The sequence below is a fragment of the Panulirus ornatus genome, chromosome 62 (assembly GCF_036320965.1).
Source record: "Panulirus ornatus isolate Po-2019 chromosome 62, ASM3632096v1, whole genome shotgun sequence".
In the NCBI taxonomy this organism is placed as follows: Eukaryota; Metazoa; Arthropoda; class Malacostraca; order Decapoda; family Palinuridae; genus Panulirus; species Panulirus ornatus.
The window spans coordinates 12580031-12594169 of record NC_092285.1 but is presented as its reverse complement, the minus strand read 5'-3'; the positions used below and the strand labels follow the sequence as shown (position 1 = coordinate 12594169).

At 38.7% G+C, this 14139-nt stretch overlaps 1 protein-coding gene across 14 annotated transcripts in view; it reads left to right on the top strand.

The window, feature by feature from the left end:
- Positions 1-14139, top strand: part of chb (chromosome bows) — a 238667-nt gene that overhangs the window by 221486 nt on the left and 3042 nt on the right. For 13 of the 14 annotated variants that reach the window (XM_071656220.1, XM_071656217.1, XM_071656214.1 and 10 more), the window contains 5 exons: positions 459-796; positions 1228-1752; positions 8857-8941; positions 12663-12867; positions 13718-14070. In XM_071656220.1, coding sequence (XP_071512321.1) covers positions 459-796; positions 1228-1752; positions 8857-8941; positions 12663-12867; positions 13718-14070 — 1506 coding nt within the window. The remainder of the gene's footprint in view (positions 1-458; positions 797-1227; positions 1753-8856; positions 8942-12662; positions 12868-13717; positions 14071-14139) is intronic. The other variant, XM_071656212.1, reaches the window with a different exon arrangement.

Sequence of the window (14139 nt, the reverse complement as noted above, 5' to 3'; positions counted from 1 at the left end):
CCAGATTTCATCTTCCACAAAGCTTTCACTTCCTCTTTTCTCCTAACCAAATATATATATAGTATGCTCACCATTTCCCATGTGAGTGAGGCAGCATCAAGAACATATGACTGAGCCTTAGAGGAAAAATTCCTCAGCTCTTTGCTGTTCCTTCTTTTGGAAAGTTATACAGAAAGGGAGGATTTGCAGCTACCTACTGCCACCCCTCTTATTTGCCTTCTTTGACACTGGGAATTTATGGGCAGTATTCTTTCATCCCCTATTCCCAGGGATACATATATTTGTTTGTATGAATTAATACAGGAAGGGCAGTGCCAGGCACCACCTAAGAATTTGTCTTACTACTAGAATTATGGTAATTCAGTTGTTAGTTAACTTTCATTTTTTTATATCCTGATGAATCTATCTCAACATGATATTGTGCAATATTTTCACTTTTATTGATTTCTTTTTTACAGATGCAAGATGTTAGTGATATCATCCTGAACTGTGCTTCAACTCACTGGGGGGATCGGAAAGAAGGCCTTATGGCTCTACAAGCATTCCTGCGTGGATCACACATGCTTACTGGCTCAGAATTAAAACGTGTTACTGAAATATTCACAAAAATGTTTATGGATGCTCACACCAAAGTATTTACATTGTTTCTTGATACTCTTATGGAGTTAATAATGGTGCACAAAGCAGACCTTGGGGACTGGCTTTATGTTTTGCTTACACGGTTGTTGAACAAATTGGGTTCTGATCTCCTCGGATCAGTGCAGACCAAAATTCACAGGACGTTAGATTTAGTGAGGTGAGTGTATAAAGTATTTACAAGAAAATCTCAGCAGTTTGTTTTATTAATTGTAAGAAAATAATCTTTGAAAAAATCTAGTTCTGATCGTGGTTTATAAGATATGCAAGAATGTGCCTTTTGCTGTTTATGCATTTTTGTGATTATGATTTGTGAAGCTTGACTTATAGAATCTTGTACAGTACAACTGAATTCCAAATGCATTTGATAATTAGCTCTTGATAATTCACCTAAATTAGATGCTGTTTAATTGTAAATAGGATTCATATACACCAGACATAACTTCATATCTATTGAAGTGATAGAGACGTATACCCTATGAGATACTTTGATAGAGATGATATGTTGATATGTTATTTTTGGGTGTACAGGTATTAAGTGAATGAAGAATGTAATGGTTAACTAGTATTAGTTTATTTTTTCATTTACAGAGACTCATTCCCTTGTGACCAGCAGTTCATTGTTATTATGAGATTTCTTGTGGACCAAACTCAAACTCCTAATTCTAAAGTGAAGGTGGCAACCCTAACATATCTCAAGTGTTTAGTGGATGTTATGGAAAGGGGAGACCTTACAGCTTCTCCTGATACTCCTATGGCCTTGGCAAAAATCTTGACGTGGACGGCAGACCAAAAATTTCTTGATATTCGACGGGCAGCATCTGCTGCTTTCATTGCCATGTTTAATTGCAACATCACAGAATTCACAGCACTTCTGCAACAACTTCCTCCAGCCTGTCAGAGCACAGCATCACAAATTATACAAAGCCATCTAAAAAGAGCTTCAAGTCTTGACGCTTCTCCCTCATCCTTACCACCCCGCACGCCACCAAGTGCAGGAGGAACACCTGTCTTGCAGAGTCCAAATACCTCTCTTCCACGGTCACATCGACCTTCACGATACAATACTATTGATTTTGATGATACTGAAAATCTTAACCCAGAAGAAGTATACAGGTGAGGTTGTGATGTATTTTTTGTTTATTTAGACCATTAAAGATTGGGATAATGCTTTAATATTCCTATGGCAATACCTCAAGCTTGTAGTGCTTGAACTTCCAAGACAATATATTTACCAGTTGTATGTTTTGCTTGGTATACCACTCTTCTTTTTCTTACTAGATTGCTTTCTTCTGCATAAGCGAAGTAGCACCAGTTACAGATGAAGAAAGACCATATATGCTTACATCCATTCTCTAGCCATCAGAATGGATGTAAGGGAATGCAGCCTTTCTCTGTCTCTCTTTAAAAAGGAAATTACCATAAAACTGAGGGAGTGGAGTGTGTAGCATACATTTTGAAAATTTTAAGCTGCTCTATGGTAATCAGTGGTAGCAAATATTCAAAAATTAAGCAACTGAAAGTTAAAACATTCATTTTATCATTTTCTCTCTATTTATTGTGATATCTCCTGTAGTGAACTCACTAGGGAACTGCGAAATGCCAGTATACTAGGCATAACAATTCCATAAGCATGTATACCTGATTATCTACCATGAACCTTATGTTACTTGACTCCACCTGCCTGTGGTTAGACTATAAGTTAAAGGTCACCTTTGGCAAAATTGTATCTTTGTCTTTTGATGTAAGGGAGTACTTTCTCTTCAAGAAATTCCTCACAACACAGTGCATCATTTCCCAATTTCTGATTGTAGCACAGCCTCGAAGCTACAAGAGCCCCAAGGAATGGATCCTTGGATGTTGTAGCCCAAAGATATCATTTTTTGGGTTCCCACAGCACTCAGGATTTCAACCACAATCACCACATCCAAAGCTGGGACCACAGGTGATGAAGTTTAGTAATATGTGTTTGTCTAGTGATATGTGTAGTAGCTGGGCTGTTAACAGAGTAGATGTTTAGTGTCTTCAGTAAAGGAGTTGAATTTAGGCATGAGGGGTCCTGTGATATGCTGAAACCATGTGTGTGTATTGAAGAGATGGTTGACATACAAATTGCAGATGGGATGTGACTCATTTTTATCGGGAGTGCTTTGCTAGTAAATGAATAAGTCAAATTTGGAAAATCTTTTTGTTAATGTTCATCACTATGGACTATGGGAGATTTTGGTGTTTAAAAGCACATATTTTCGAATCTTTGATAGTAGACAGTCCTTTCTTCTTGTATTATCACTTTCCAAAGAAAGGATCAAAGGAAGGAGCCAAATGGGGATTTTTCCAATAATGCTTGGTCATCTCTTTGTGGCACTACTTGAATAAGATGGGAAATATGGAAGTTACTTTCATGCTTGTTTGTTTTTTCCTACATTATCAAGTAGAACCTGGAACAGACAAAGAAAAGGCCTCTGTAGCTCACAGTCATTCTCTTGCTGTTTTGTGTAATGCACAGTCCCCATCCACAACCAGACCCCACAGACCTTTTTGCTGTTTCTGCTGGCTGCTTCACATTCCCTGTTTCAGTTCATTGACAGCACACTGCCCCCTTATACAGTACAACATTGCTCCAGTTCACCTGATCCCATGCTCACCTTTCACCTTCCTGCATGTTCAGGCCCCAAACACACAAAATCTTATTCTCCAGAACTTTCCACCTCCATTTTGATCTTTCCCCTCTCCTTTTCCCTTGCACTTCTGACACATATATCCTCTTTGTCAAAACTGTCAACCTCTCCTCACTCATTCTTTAAAAAAAGAAAAAGTGAACCACCTTCAGCCCTCTCAACAGTGCTCTTTGTATTACCACACTTCTCTTTTATCCTATTATTTCTTACTCAGTCAACCCTCCTTACACCACATATTGTCCAGACATTTGCTTTGCAGTACAGATTCCTCTTCTGTACATTCTCATCTACGGCCTATGCCTCACATCCATACCACACCATTGAAAGTACTATACCTTCAAACATTCCTTTGCCCTCCCAGATAGTAACCTATCTTTCGCACATTCCTCAGTGCTCATAGGATATTGACCATCTCACCCACCTTGTGGCTCACCAAAGCTTCCATGGTTCCATTTGCTGCCTTGTCTACTGCCGGGTATCTCAAATACTTCACTTCCAAGTTTTATCCTTTCAGACTCGCACCCCAGCTAACCTGGCCCTTTACTTTGCTATACCTGATAACATTGTTTTTAGTCACATTTCCCTCCGCATTTTCTTTTCACACACACTCCCAGATTAAAACAATTTCTGCAGTTGATCACTCTTAATCTGCTACCAGTGTTATGTGATCAACAAACAACATCCTCCCAGGCCACCCTCCACCCCCAGTTGACTGATATGTGCCCCTTTCTCCTTGACCCTTGCATTTACTTCCCTCAATACCCTATCCATAAACAGATAGGCATTGTGACATCACACACTCCTGCCACAGTTACACCTTCACTGATGATTTATATTTGGATCATGTGGAAAGTGATATAATGGACATTTATTCTTCCAACATTGTAAGTTGACCAAGATGTGGCAGGAGAGGGTTTTCTTGCAGATATGGAGGCAGTATTGTCTGTGTGTGTTTGTTGCAGCTGGTAATTTTACAAACATTCGTACTTTTTGTGTTATGAAAACTTATCAATGAATGGCTTTTCATTGTGCCAGGAAAAAATTATTAGATGTATCATAGTAATGATCAGTAATCATTTTTTTATAGTTTAGGTGATGTAAACAACAAAACATGCGCTTGACACTAAGGCCTTACTGGTGCACTTTTTCGTGCATTGTACCGAAACACATACAAAACTCCTCAACATTATTAGAGGGAAACTAGTGGATAAGATATACTCCTATAGTGATTATTTTCATTGCTTTATAAATAGCTTTGAAATTGTAAGGTTAAATGCATGTATTAACTTGAAAACTATGAATCTTGAAAGGAAACCTTTTTGAGACATTTAAGGGTTATACAAGCTCCATGATTAGATAATTTCCTTGGTTTATGAACTTCAGTCCAAACCAATGCAGAGTTATGATAACTGTTAGAGTGCAGAAAAAATAAGACCTGGGTATGAGCATTTAATAGCCAACAAGATTTATTGTTTGAAATGGACTTGAGTGTCAACTTATCTTGCAACCTAATGCCTGACCACACCACATTAGGAGAATTCATAAGTAGGCAAATTGCCCTCTAATTAAAATTAGAATTGCATTTTCACACATAGGTAGAATGGTCAGTTGATCAGTGGTAACTTAAGACATGAAATAGAAAATACCCCGAATTTCTTCACCATGCTTAATTCTTAAATAGCACTATTGGCTGCTCTGTTCTCCAGCATGTGTGCATCTCTGCTATCTCTGATGTCCATACCCTTCAGGAACTCCTTCAAGGGAGTGACCACAGCAAAAGAGTCTCCATGAATTGGTGAACTCCAGTGCCCATTTATAGCCTGTAGTACCTCACCCTTAGTCCACTGGCAGAGGGTTACTGTATGACAGTTTTCAGAGGCTTATACCCAATGTCCTTACCTAATGCGTCCACTTATTGTTCCAACCTACTGCTTCTACCTGAATCATATGTACACTTTAAGAAAAAAGATCAAATTCTTTAGGAAATGATAGATTGTTATTCAGAAGTAAGAAAAAATACTTAGACTCTTATAATATAAACTTTGCTGAGTGTGGAGCAGAGGTGAGTGCAGTTGACATGGACATAAAGATGGCTTTTTTCTCTTTAGCCTTGTTTCACGTAGTACTCTTAATTCATACCCAGTTGCAGCATTGAAAGTGAATAACTTGATTATATTTAGAAAATTTCACTGCACACATTAGCAAGAGTGGCTGGTGTTTGTTAGGAAGCTATAAGGTATTATTTCTTTCTTGAACTTGATTTCACACTTTAATCTTATTTGATACTCATTTACAGCATTGGTTGTGGAAACATGAATACATTTAGAAATATTACATGACTCCTGCTGAAGGTAAGTCTGAGGCATGTATAGAGAGGATATTAAAGGTGTTTTTCTTTGAAGAATATTCTAGCACTTTACCTGTCACTTGTGACCAAAGTCTGTCTATCTAGCTATATCTCTGATGCCTGCTCCAATTGGAACTCTGTCAAAGGGAAGGACATGGCAACAGTCTCCATAACTAAAGAACTTTAATGCTGCTTCTTAGCCTTTAGTGCCTCACCCTTAACAGGCCACTGGCAGAGGGCAAGTCTAGCACAGTGTTAGTAGAGGCTCCTGCCTAATGTTCCTAATGACTACTTATATCTAATGCTCTTACCTACTACTTCTTCCTAATGTTTCTACTTAATATCCCTGCCAAAATGTTCCTTCCTGCTACTTCTATCTACTGCTTCTACTATTTTGCCAAAAGGCAGGGCGAGTGCATAGTGCTCACTGCAGGAAGATCTAGAGTTATGAAGAATGAGCTGCATGAGTTAGATGTTGTCAGGTGTTACATATGACAAGGAGAGATTGTATGCTTGTGGACAGAATGCCAGTGGTCCACATGTTAGTGAGGCTGAAAGAAAAAACTGCTGCCTGGGTCAGAGGAGTGCATCTCAACCACTAAAGTGCTGGTTCATTACACAGATGTCACCAAACCTCCTCATATTCAGACAGGTATAGTACTAGTGATATACCTGCTTACCAATGTACTCACAATACCTTAAATATGGAAGGATGTGTGGCCTGTCTGACCAGCCTTGTTGCAGGTGCCTTAACCAGAATGGATGCTGGTGACAGGTGTCTCTAATTCATGGAGCTGAATATGAAGTATAAAACTATTCCTCCCAGAAAAGGTCTTTTGGCAAGAACATTCATATGATTTCTTTCTTTTATGAAGTCATGTGCTGCACCACAGCACTCCTTTGAGAGGTCTTTTGACAATGTGAACTTTGATAAGGCTTCTCCTGGTATGAATAATCATGTGCTGCACTAAATATTTTTTCAGGGAGACCTTTGGATAATGTGAACATTTACATGGCTTCTTTCCTGCATGAATAGTCATGTATTGCTCTAAACAATTCTGTAGGAAAAAGGTCTTGTAGAAGTGAGAGCGTTCATGTGGTTTTTCTCCTGTATGAAGTCATGTGATGCAACAAAACTACTGTGGGTGAGAGGTCTTCTGACAATGTGAACATTCATATGGCTTCTCTCCTCTATGAGTTGTCTTTTGACACACTAAAGCACTTTGATAAAAGAAGGTCTTTTGGCACTGAATATTCAAAAGTCTTCTCTTTTGTATGAATAGCCATGTGCCGTACTAAATTACCCTTCTGTGAGTCATCCATCATCTGAGGATTAGGGGAAGAGTCAAGTGGGCAAAGTTGTTCTTTGATTTCTGTCAGTTGATGAAATGCTAAGCTAAGGGTGATAGGGATGACTACCTAGCCAGGCCTCCCTCATTATGTAATCCTGCTATGTATTACTCTCTAAGTCACTTACAGTGTATCTTCTCACTGCTTGAGTTATTGTTTCCTCTCCTGACCTACTGATACGTATTATCTCTTAAGTCATCCGACAGTCTGCATATTTTCTGCAGGGTCATCTTTTACGCAAACCCTGTAGGTCACCAACAGTGCACCTTTAGTGGTGGTTATAGGAATTCTGAGTGAGCAAAAAGAAATTTCTGCTCCTGTATGGCAATGGAAGAGACCTCAATGGTATCCTCATGGTATGATAAATCAGCTGTATATTAAAACAGAAGCAGAAAAAATTAAACTATGTGGGGTTAAGACTTCTTCCAAGGAATGTTTGAAGGTGAAGAGAATATTTTAAAGGTTAAAGTATTCTAATAGAGAAAATTCACAGGACAGGAAATATGGTACATGAAATAGAATTAAGTTAAAGGTTATGAATTTACCAACAACAGTAAAATCAAGGGTTGACTTTTATTAAAGCCTTCAAGGTTCTAAATCACAATGGCAGTGTGGATAGGTCTTTGAAAGATGCAAAGAAAAAGTAAGCATAAGTCATATCAAGAAATTAGATCAGAAATTTATGAAAAAAAGATGTTAAGAAGTCTTTATGTAGTGTCAGAGATGTGGATAATTGAATAATGTGTAATGAACCCTCAGAGGCCCAGTCCTCTGTTCTTAACGCTACCTTGCTAACATGGGAAATGGCAAATAGTTTGAAAGAAAAGAAACTGAATGCAATAAGGACACAGGAGTTCAAAAACTTGATTGATAATAGATTTAGGGGAATTGGCCCCACAAGTGTAAAGCTTCATCCCCATATTGTAATTATAGGTGGGTATTTACACAAAATGGTATGGATAAATGGGTGAAGAAATTAGAGAAGAATGAGAAATTGCAAAGAGATATTTTGATATATATGTAAAGTTTTACATAACATATAGGTAAGCATTTGTTTGGATGTGATGGTGAAACAGTTTAGGGAAGTTGGTGCATGACTGAAAAGTGTGAAATGTACACTTATTGATTGAATAAGCTCTCTTTACCATGGTTTATACAGGTTATAAGCAAAGACTAATTAAATTGATAGAAAGAAAACCTCAGTGTTTTGCTTTCTTGTATCACCTGCTTAGCATGACATATATTTAGGGATGGCTTTTTCCGTGGGTGTTGGCAGTTGCACACTATCCTGCGACTTAACCTTGGTCATAGATTGAAAACATGAAATTATCTTCTTGTTAATCCTTATTCATTTGTTTCTAGGCATCTAAAGATGTGATTGGCATAAGAAACATAACTCTAGTTTGGATTTTGTCTTAGGCCCCATATGAATAATTTTGATGTGGAACTTCACTAATCTGGATCATAACTTTAGCCACAGAACTTAATGGGGATGTTTGTGATATTTTCTGAATAATATTTTCACCCAATCTTATTTCACTCCAGTTAATTTATTCTGCATTGATGCTACTCTTCCATGGAACACCCTTCCAGTTATACTTTTCTGTAGGATTACAGTATGATGGTTTATTTTATACAACTTAAGGATTTTCCTTTTACTGATGAAACCATCTTTCTTGATTAGCTGCACTAATATCTGGTGTTATTCTGTGAATGAAATTCAGTTGCCTACTTGTCTATTGTGTTCTTGAAACTGTGGTGTATATTAGTATTATTTATTCTTTCCCTTCCATTTTCTTACTGCTTTACCTGGTTTATAGAATAATTTAGAATTTTCCTTTTCAGAAGTTTGAAGCGCACAACTGCAGAGATCCAAAACTACAGCTTTGACCTTGAGAGTTTAGAAAAACATAGAGATTCAACATCACAGGTACAATAATTCAGATATCAGATTGGTGTCTTAACTGCTTATACTCTCCTAAAGTTTAGGCACTCTAAGATAGTATTAATCATACAACTAAAGTGGTTAATAATTCAATATATTTGCAAGGTTATTAGGTACAGTAGGGTTGAGGGTCAAGTCAATTGGGAGGTGAGTTTGAATGGAGAAAAACTGGAGGAAGTGAAGTGTTTTAGATATCTGGGAGTGGATCTGGCAGCGGATGGAACCATGGAAGCGGAAGTGGATCATAGGGTGGGGGAGGGGGTGAAAATTCTGGGAGCCTTGAAGAATGTGTAGAAGTCGAGAACATTATCTCGGAAAGCAAAAATGGGTATGTTTGAAGGAATAGTGGTTCCAACAATGTTGTATGGTTGCGAGGCGTGGACTATGGATAGAGTTGTGCGCAGGAGGATGGACGTGCTGGAAATGAGATGTTTGAGGACAATGTGTGGTGTGAGGTGGTTTGATCGAGTAAGTAACGTAAGGGTAAGAGAGATGTGTGGAAATAAAAAGAGCGTGGTTGAGAGAGCAGAAGAGGGTGTTTTGAAGTGGTTTTGTCACATGGAGAGAATGAGTGAGGAAAGATTGACCAAGAGGATATATGTGTTGGAGGTGGAGGGAACAAGGAGAAGAGGGAGACCAAATTGGAGGTGGAAAGATGGAGTGAAAAAGATTTTGTGTGATCGGGGCCTGAACATGCAGGAGGGTGAAAGGAGGGCAAGGAATAATGTGAATTGAAGCGATGTGGTATACCGGGGTTGACGTGCTGTCAGTGGATTGAATCAAGGCATGTGAAGCGTCTGGGGTAAACCATGGAAAGCTGTGTAGGTATGTATATTTGCGTGTGTGGACGTATGTATATACATGTGTATGGGGGTGGGTTGGGCCATTTCTTTCATCTGTTTCCTTGCGCTACCTCGCAAACACGGGAGACAGCGACAAAGCAAAAAAAAAAAAAAAATTGCGTAGATACGTTATTTCACATAATATGATTTTCAATAGACATATACAAATGGATGAAAGCGGAATGATGTAAAACCATCACTGAATGCTTTTAAGAAGATGGTAATGATATGCTCTGATATAGCTAGTTACTAAAAAGATACTAATGATATGCTCTGATATAGCTCATTACTTAGTATAAGTGATTACTGCATGTGGTGTGAGTTGATTTGATCGAGTAAGTAATGAAAGGGTAAGAGAGATGTATGGAAATAAAAAGGGCGTGGTTGAAAGAGCAGAAGAGGGTGTGTTGAAATGATTTGGACATATGGAGAGAATGAGTGAGGAAAGATTGACAAAGAGGATACATGTGACAGGTTAGAGGGAACAAGGAGAAGCGGGAGACCAAATTGGAAGTGGAAGGTTGGATAGAAAAAGATTTTGAGCAATCGGGGCCTGAATGTACAGGAGGATGAGAGGCTTGTAAGGAATAGTGTGAATTGGAACAGTGTGGTTTACTGGGGTCAACATGCTGTCAGTGGACTGCATCAGGGCATGTGAGACATTGGGGTAAACCATGGAAAGGGGTGTGGGTCCTGGATGTGGATAGGGAGATGTGCTTTTTGTGCATTACACATGACAGCTAGAGACTTAGTGTGAACGAGTGTGGTCTTTTTTCTGTTTCCTGGCACTACCTTGTTGAAGCAGTGGGTAGCGATGCTGTTTCCTGTGGGATGGGGTAGTAACAATGATGGATGAAGGCAAGCAAGTATGAACATGTACATGTGTATATGTGTATGTATATGTTGACATGTATATGTATGTATATGTGTGTGTATGGGCATGTGTGTATATGAGTGGATGGGCCATTCTTTGTCTGTTGCCTGGTGCTTCCTTGCTGATGCGGGAAACGGTGATCAAGCATAAGGAAAAAAAATAATGATAACTTATGTGATCACTCCTAAGATCTGAAGGTGAATTGCTCATAAACTACACATCCAGACATCCAGACTCCAAACCCATCACTTTGCCAGACATCACCTTCTCACCAGCTCAACATACACAGCAGCATGGAACACAATACACAAATTGTTCTCTGACTACCTACCCATCCTGGTAACACTGTACCTGGCCTAGCCAATCCACACGATCATCAAAAAAGACTTACACAAACTACAGGAAAGTAGCTTGGCCATCCATTACACACTACATAGAAGCAATGCTCCAGAACTTCAGTATAGGTGATTTGCTATCCATAGATCATGCTGTCTCACACTTCATCGAAAAGTCCTACCAAGCCAGCAAAAAGCGCATACCACAAGGGCATAGAAAGTAATAAAACCCACACTTCTCCCCACAAGTTACCTCATAGAGAAAAGAAACCAGCTTAATCAAAACCATTTATCATCAAACAGATATCAGAAAATTAATCCAAATTAAGTAACACCATCTTTAACCCAATCACTTACATTGAAAACTGGCTTTCCTTCCTCTCCACAATGGAAAGCAAGACCCACAGCAGTGAACTCTGGCTCATGATATAAAAGATCCACACTTACCACATCAATCCAGCCTCCACTCATGAAGCAGTTCCAACCTATTCCAATTAGAAATCCTTTCTCCCAAAGAATACACAGACATACACATCAGACACCACTCAAAAATCTCCCACAAATCAGCCTCCTACTTAAATAAGAAAATCATTGAATACCAACACAGAATCCATCCAGAGACAACTGCCACTCCCACTGATGCAAGCATTGCATTTAAAACCTGGAAGAACTCTCCTGCTACAATCCCTGATAGCATTCCAAATTTTCACATAAAATACAGTGGCCCATTCACAATGCAAGTACTAACAGATATCTTTAATTACCCCAGGTTACACAACAAAATCCCTAATATCAGAAAGCTTGCTAAAAGAATGCCAATCTTAAAACCCTCCAAACTGCCTGATTTACTCTTTCTTTTCTGTAGTATCACACCTCCACCCTCATTGTCCAAATTATGTGAAACTCTCCACAACAGAAGTCAACAAAATATCCCACACACATGGCTTCAGACCCAACCAATTCACTGCTACGCTACATACTGACCTCCCACAACATGTCCTAGATGACTTCAACCAACCATAGCTGCCCTTATAAACAGTACTAGTGGCATTACACATCAACAAAGCATTCAGTGTTAAACCTTGAAAGATTTTCACACAAAAGATGTGTGCCACCTCCCTCCACAACAGTGATGAAAAGTGTTTGGTCAGTTTCATAGCCAGTCACCATGGCAGAGTCACTCAAAATGGCTTCATCTCAGGAACCCTAAAACTCTACAATGGAGTTCCCTAAGGAGCAGGTCTTTCTCCATCTTGAATATCTTCCTACATAACCTCTAACTTCTAGCAAACCTCAAGATGAAGGTCCTTTCATATGCAGATGACCTGACAATCAGACAATAGCAACCTGACACTACAGTTTCTTACTCAACTTTGCTACCAGAGCTGTATTAACAGCCTACAAATACACATATAATGGCATTACCTAACATGGCCTGCTCATGTTTGGTAATGTTTTATCATCAGAGTTCAGTCTCATCAAAGAACTCACTCCAAAGGAGTGCAGACCTCCATGCTGCTGCTTTTAGCACATCCTTGAAGCTGGCAAGAAACTGTAGCATAGGGGTCTTTGGGTTATGAAATAACAGTAAGACACAATTAATTTCTGCCCCAAGATCCCATTTATATGTATATACATTTTTGTATCTTTAATAGGATTCTGGGATCAGCCAGTTATCAGCTGGTGGTGCTGACATTCGAAATATCGACGCAGTGGATGATAAACATTCTGAAGATACTAATGGTGTTCTCTCAGGAAGATCCTCAAGTGTTTCATCTCCTACACATCGTCAACTGTCCATGATGTCTGATTCCTCTAGAAATGGCTTGGACACCCTCACAGATGATGATTTGGGTAGAGGTATTTCTTTTTTTGGCTTCTTTTGTTTGATTTTGGGTATGTTTATTATGTTGCCTGCATGAAAGATTTTAATTTCTGTTTAGTTTATATATATAGTATATATAGTTGAAATATGCAGTATATTGGCAATGGTATTAATTTTTTTGCATCTTTTTTATGTTATAACAAAAAAGATGTATATATGCATGTGTAGGCATTTATGTATATACATGTGTATGTGGGTGGGTTGGGCCATTCTTTCGTCTGTTTCCTTGCGCTACCTCGCTGATGCGGGAGACAGCGACAAAGCAAAATAAATAAGCAGATATAAATATATTTTACTTCAAATATTCTTTGCTTTATTTTTTGTATAACTTCTTAGATTAATAACATATATTTCTTGACATTTTATTCCCATTTTTCTGTGAATGGTAGGTCGAGATATCTACCCCAGGAATATAACTCCCACTATTCTAGTGAATCGGATGATAAAATGTGATCCACATTCCAGTGTTTGTGTCAGGTTTTTATTTCTAAGAATGCATCCCCGGTGACAAGTGAGTACCATATGTACAAAAAAAATATTAAAAAAGTAATTCAATTGACTTTGTTTTGGCATGGGGCAATGATGAGTGAGTAGGAGGATGGGATGCAGGGGTGATACATGTGACAGCTTGAGGTAAGATGGAAGGACATGGAGGTCATGTAGCTTTCTTTCTTGTGAATATGGTGTCACACATTATTATTTCTAAAACAGGCACAGCATTGCTATTTGCATTTTGATTTTTCTTTAAGATACAAGTCATTGTATCATTCCTTTTTCTTCATTGAATTATTTGAACAAAAACTAAAGGAGACCTTGTCTTCACAGGGGATGGACAAGAGAGTGATGCTGAAGTGATGTCAGGGGTTGTAGCAGAACTTGGCAATACTGAAGAAGGGCGGTCTGTTGAGAAACGTGGTGCCCTAACTAGCCTTATCAGATTGGCACGTACTGGGTCCACTCTTGTGTGGAATGAAAACTTTCGTGCTGTTTTACGGTTACTACTAGAATGTCTTACATGTGATGACGGTGGTCAGCGAGCGCTGGTGCTAGCAGTACTCACTGAAATGATGCGAAGAAGTCCATTGGTTCATCACTTCCTAAGTTTTTCTGAGCTAATCATCCTTAGAGTTCTTAATGCACATGCTGATAAAGAAAAAGAGGTGCTTCGGGCTGCTTCTGTAAGTGTTGTACTTTTTTTTTCCATTTCTAAGAACTTGTATTTCCATGGAATATATTATAAAGTGGAT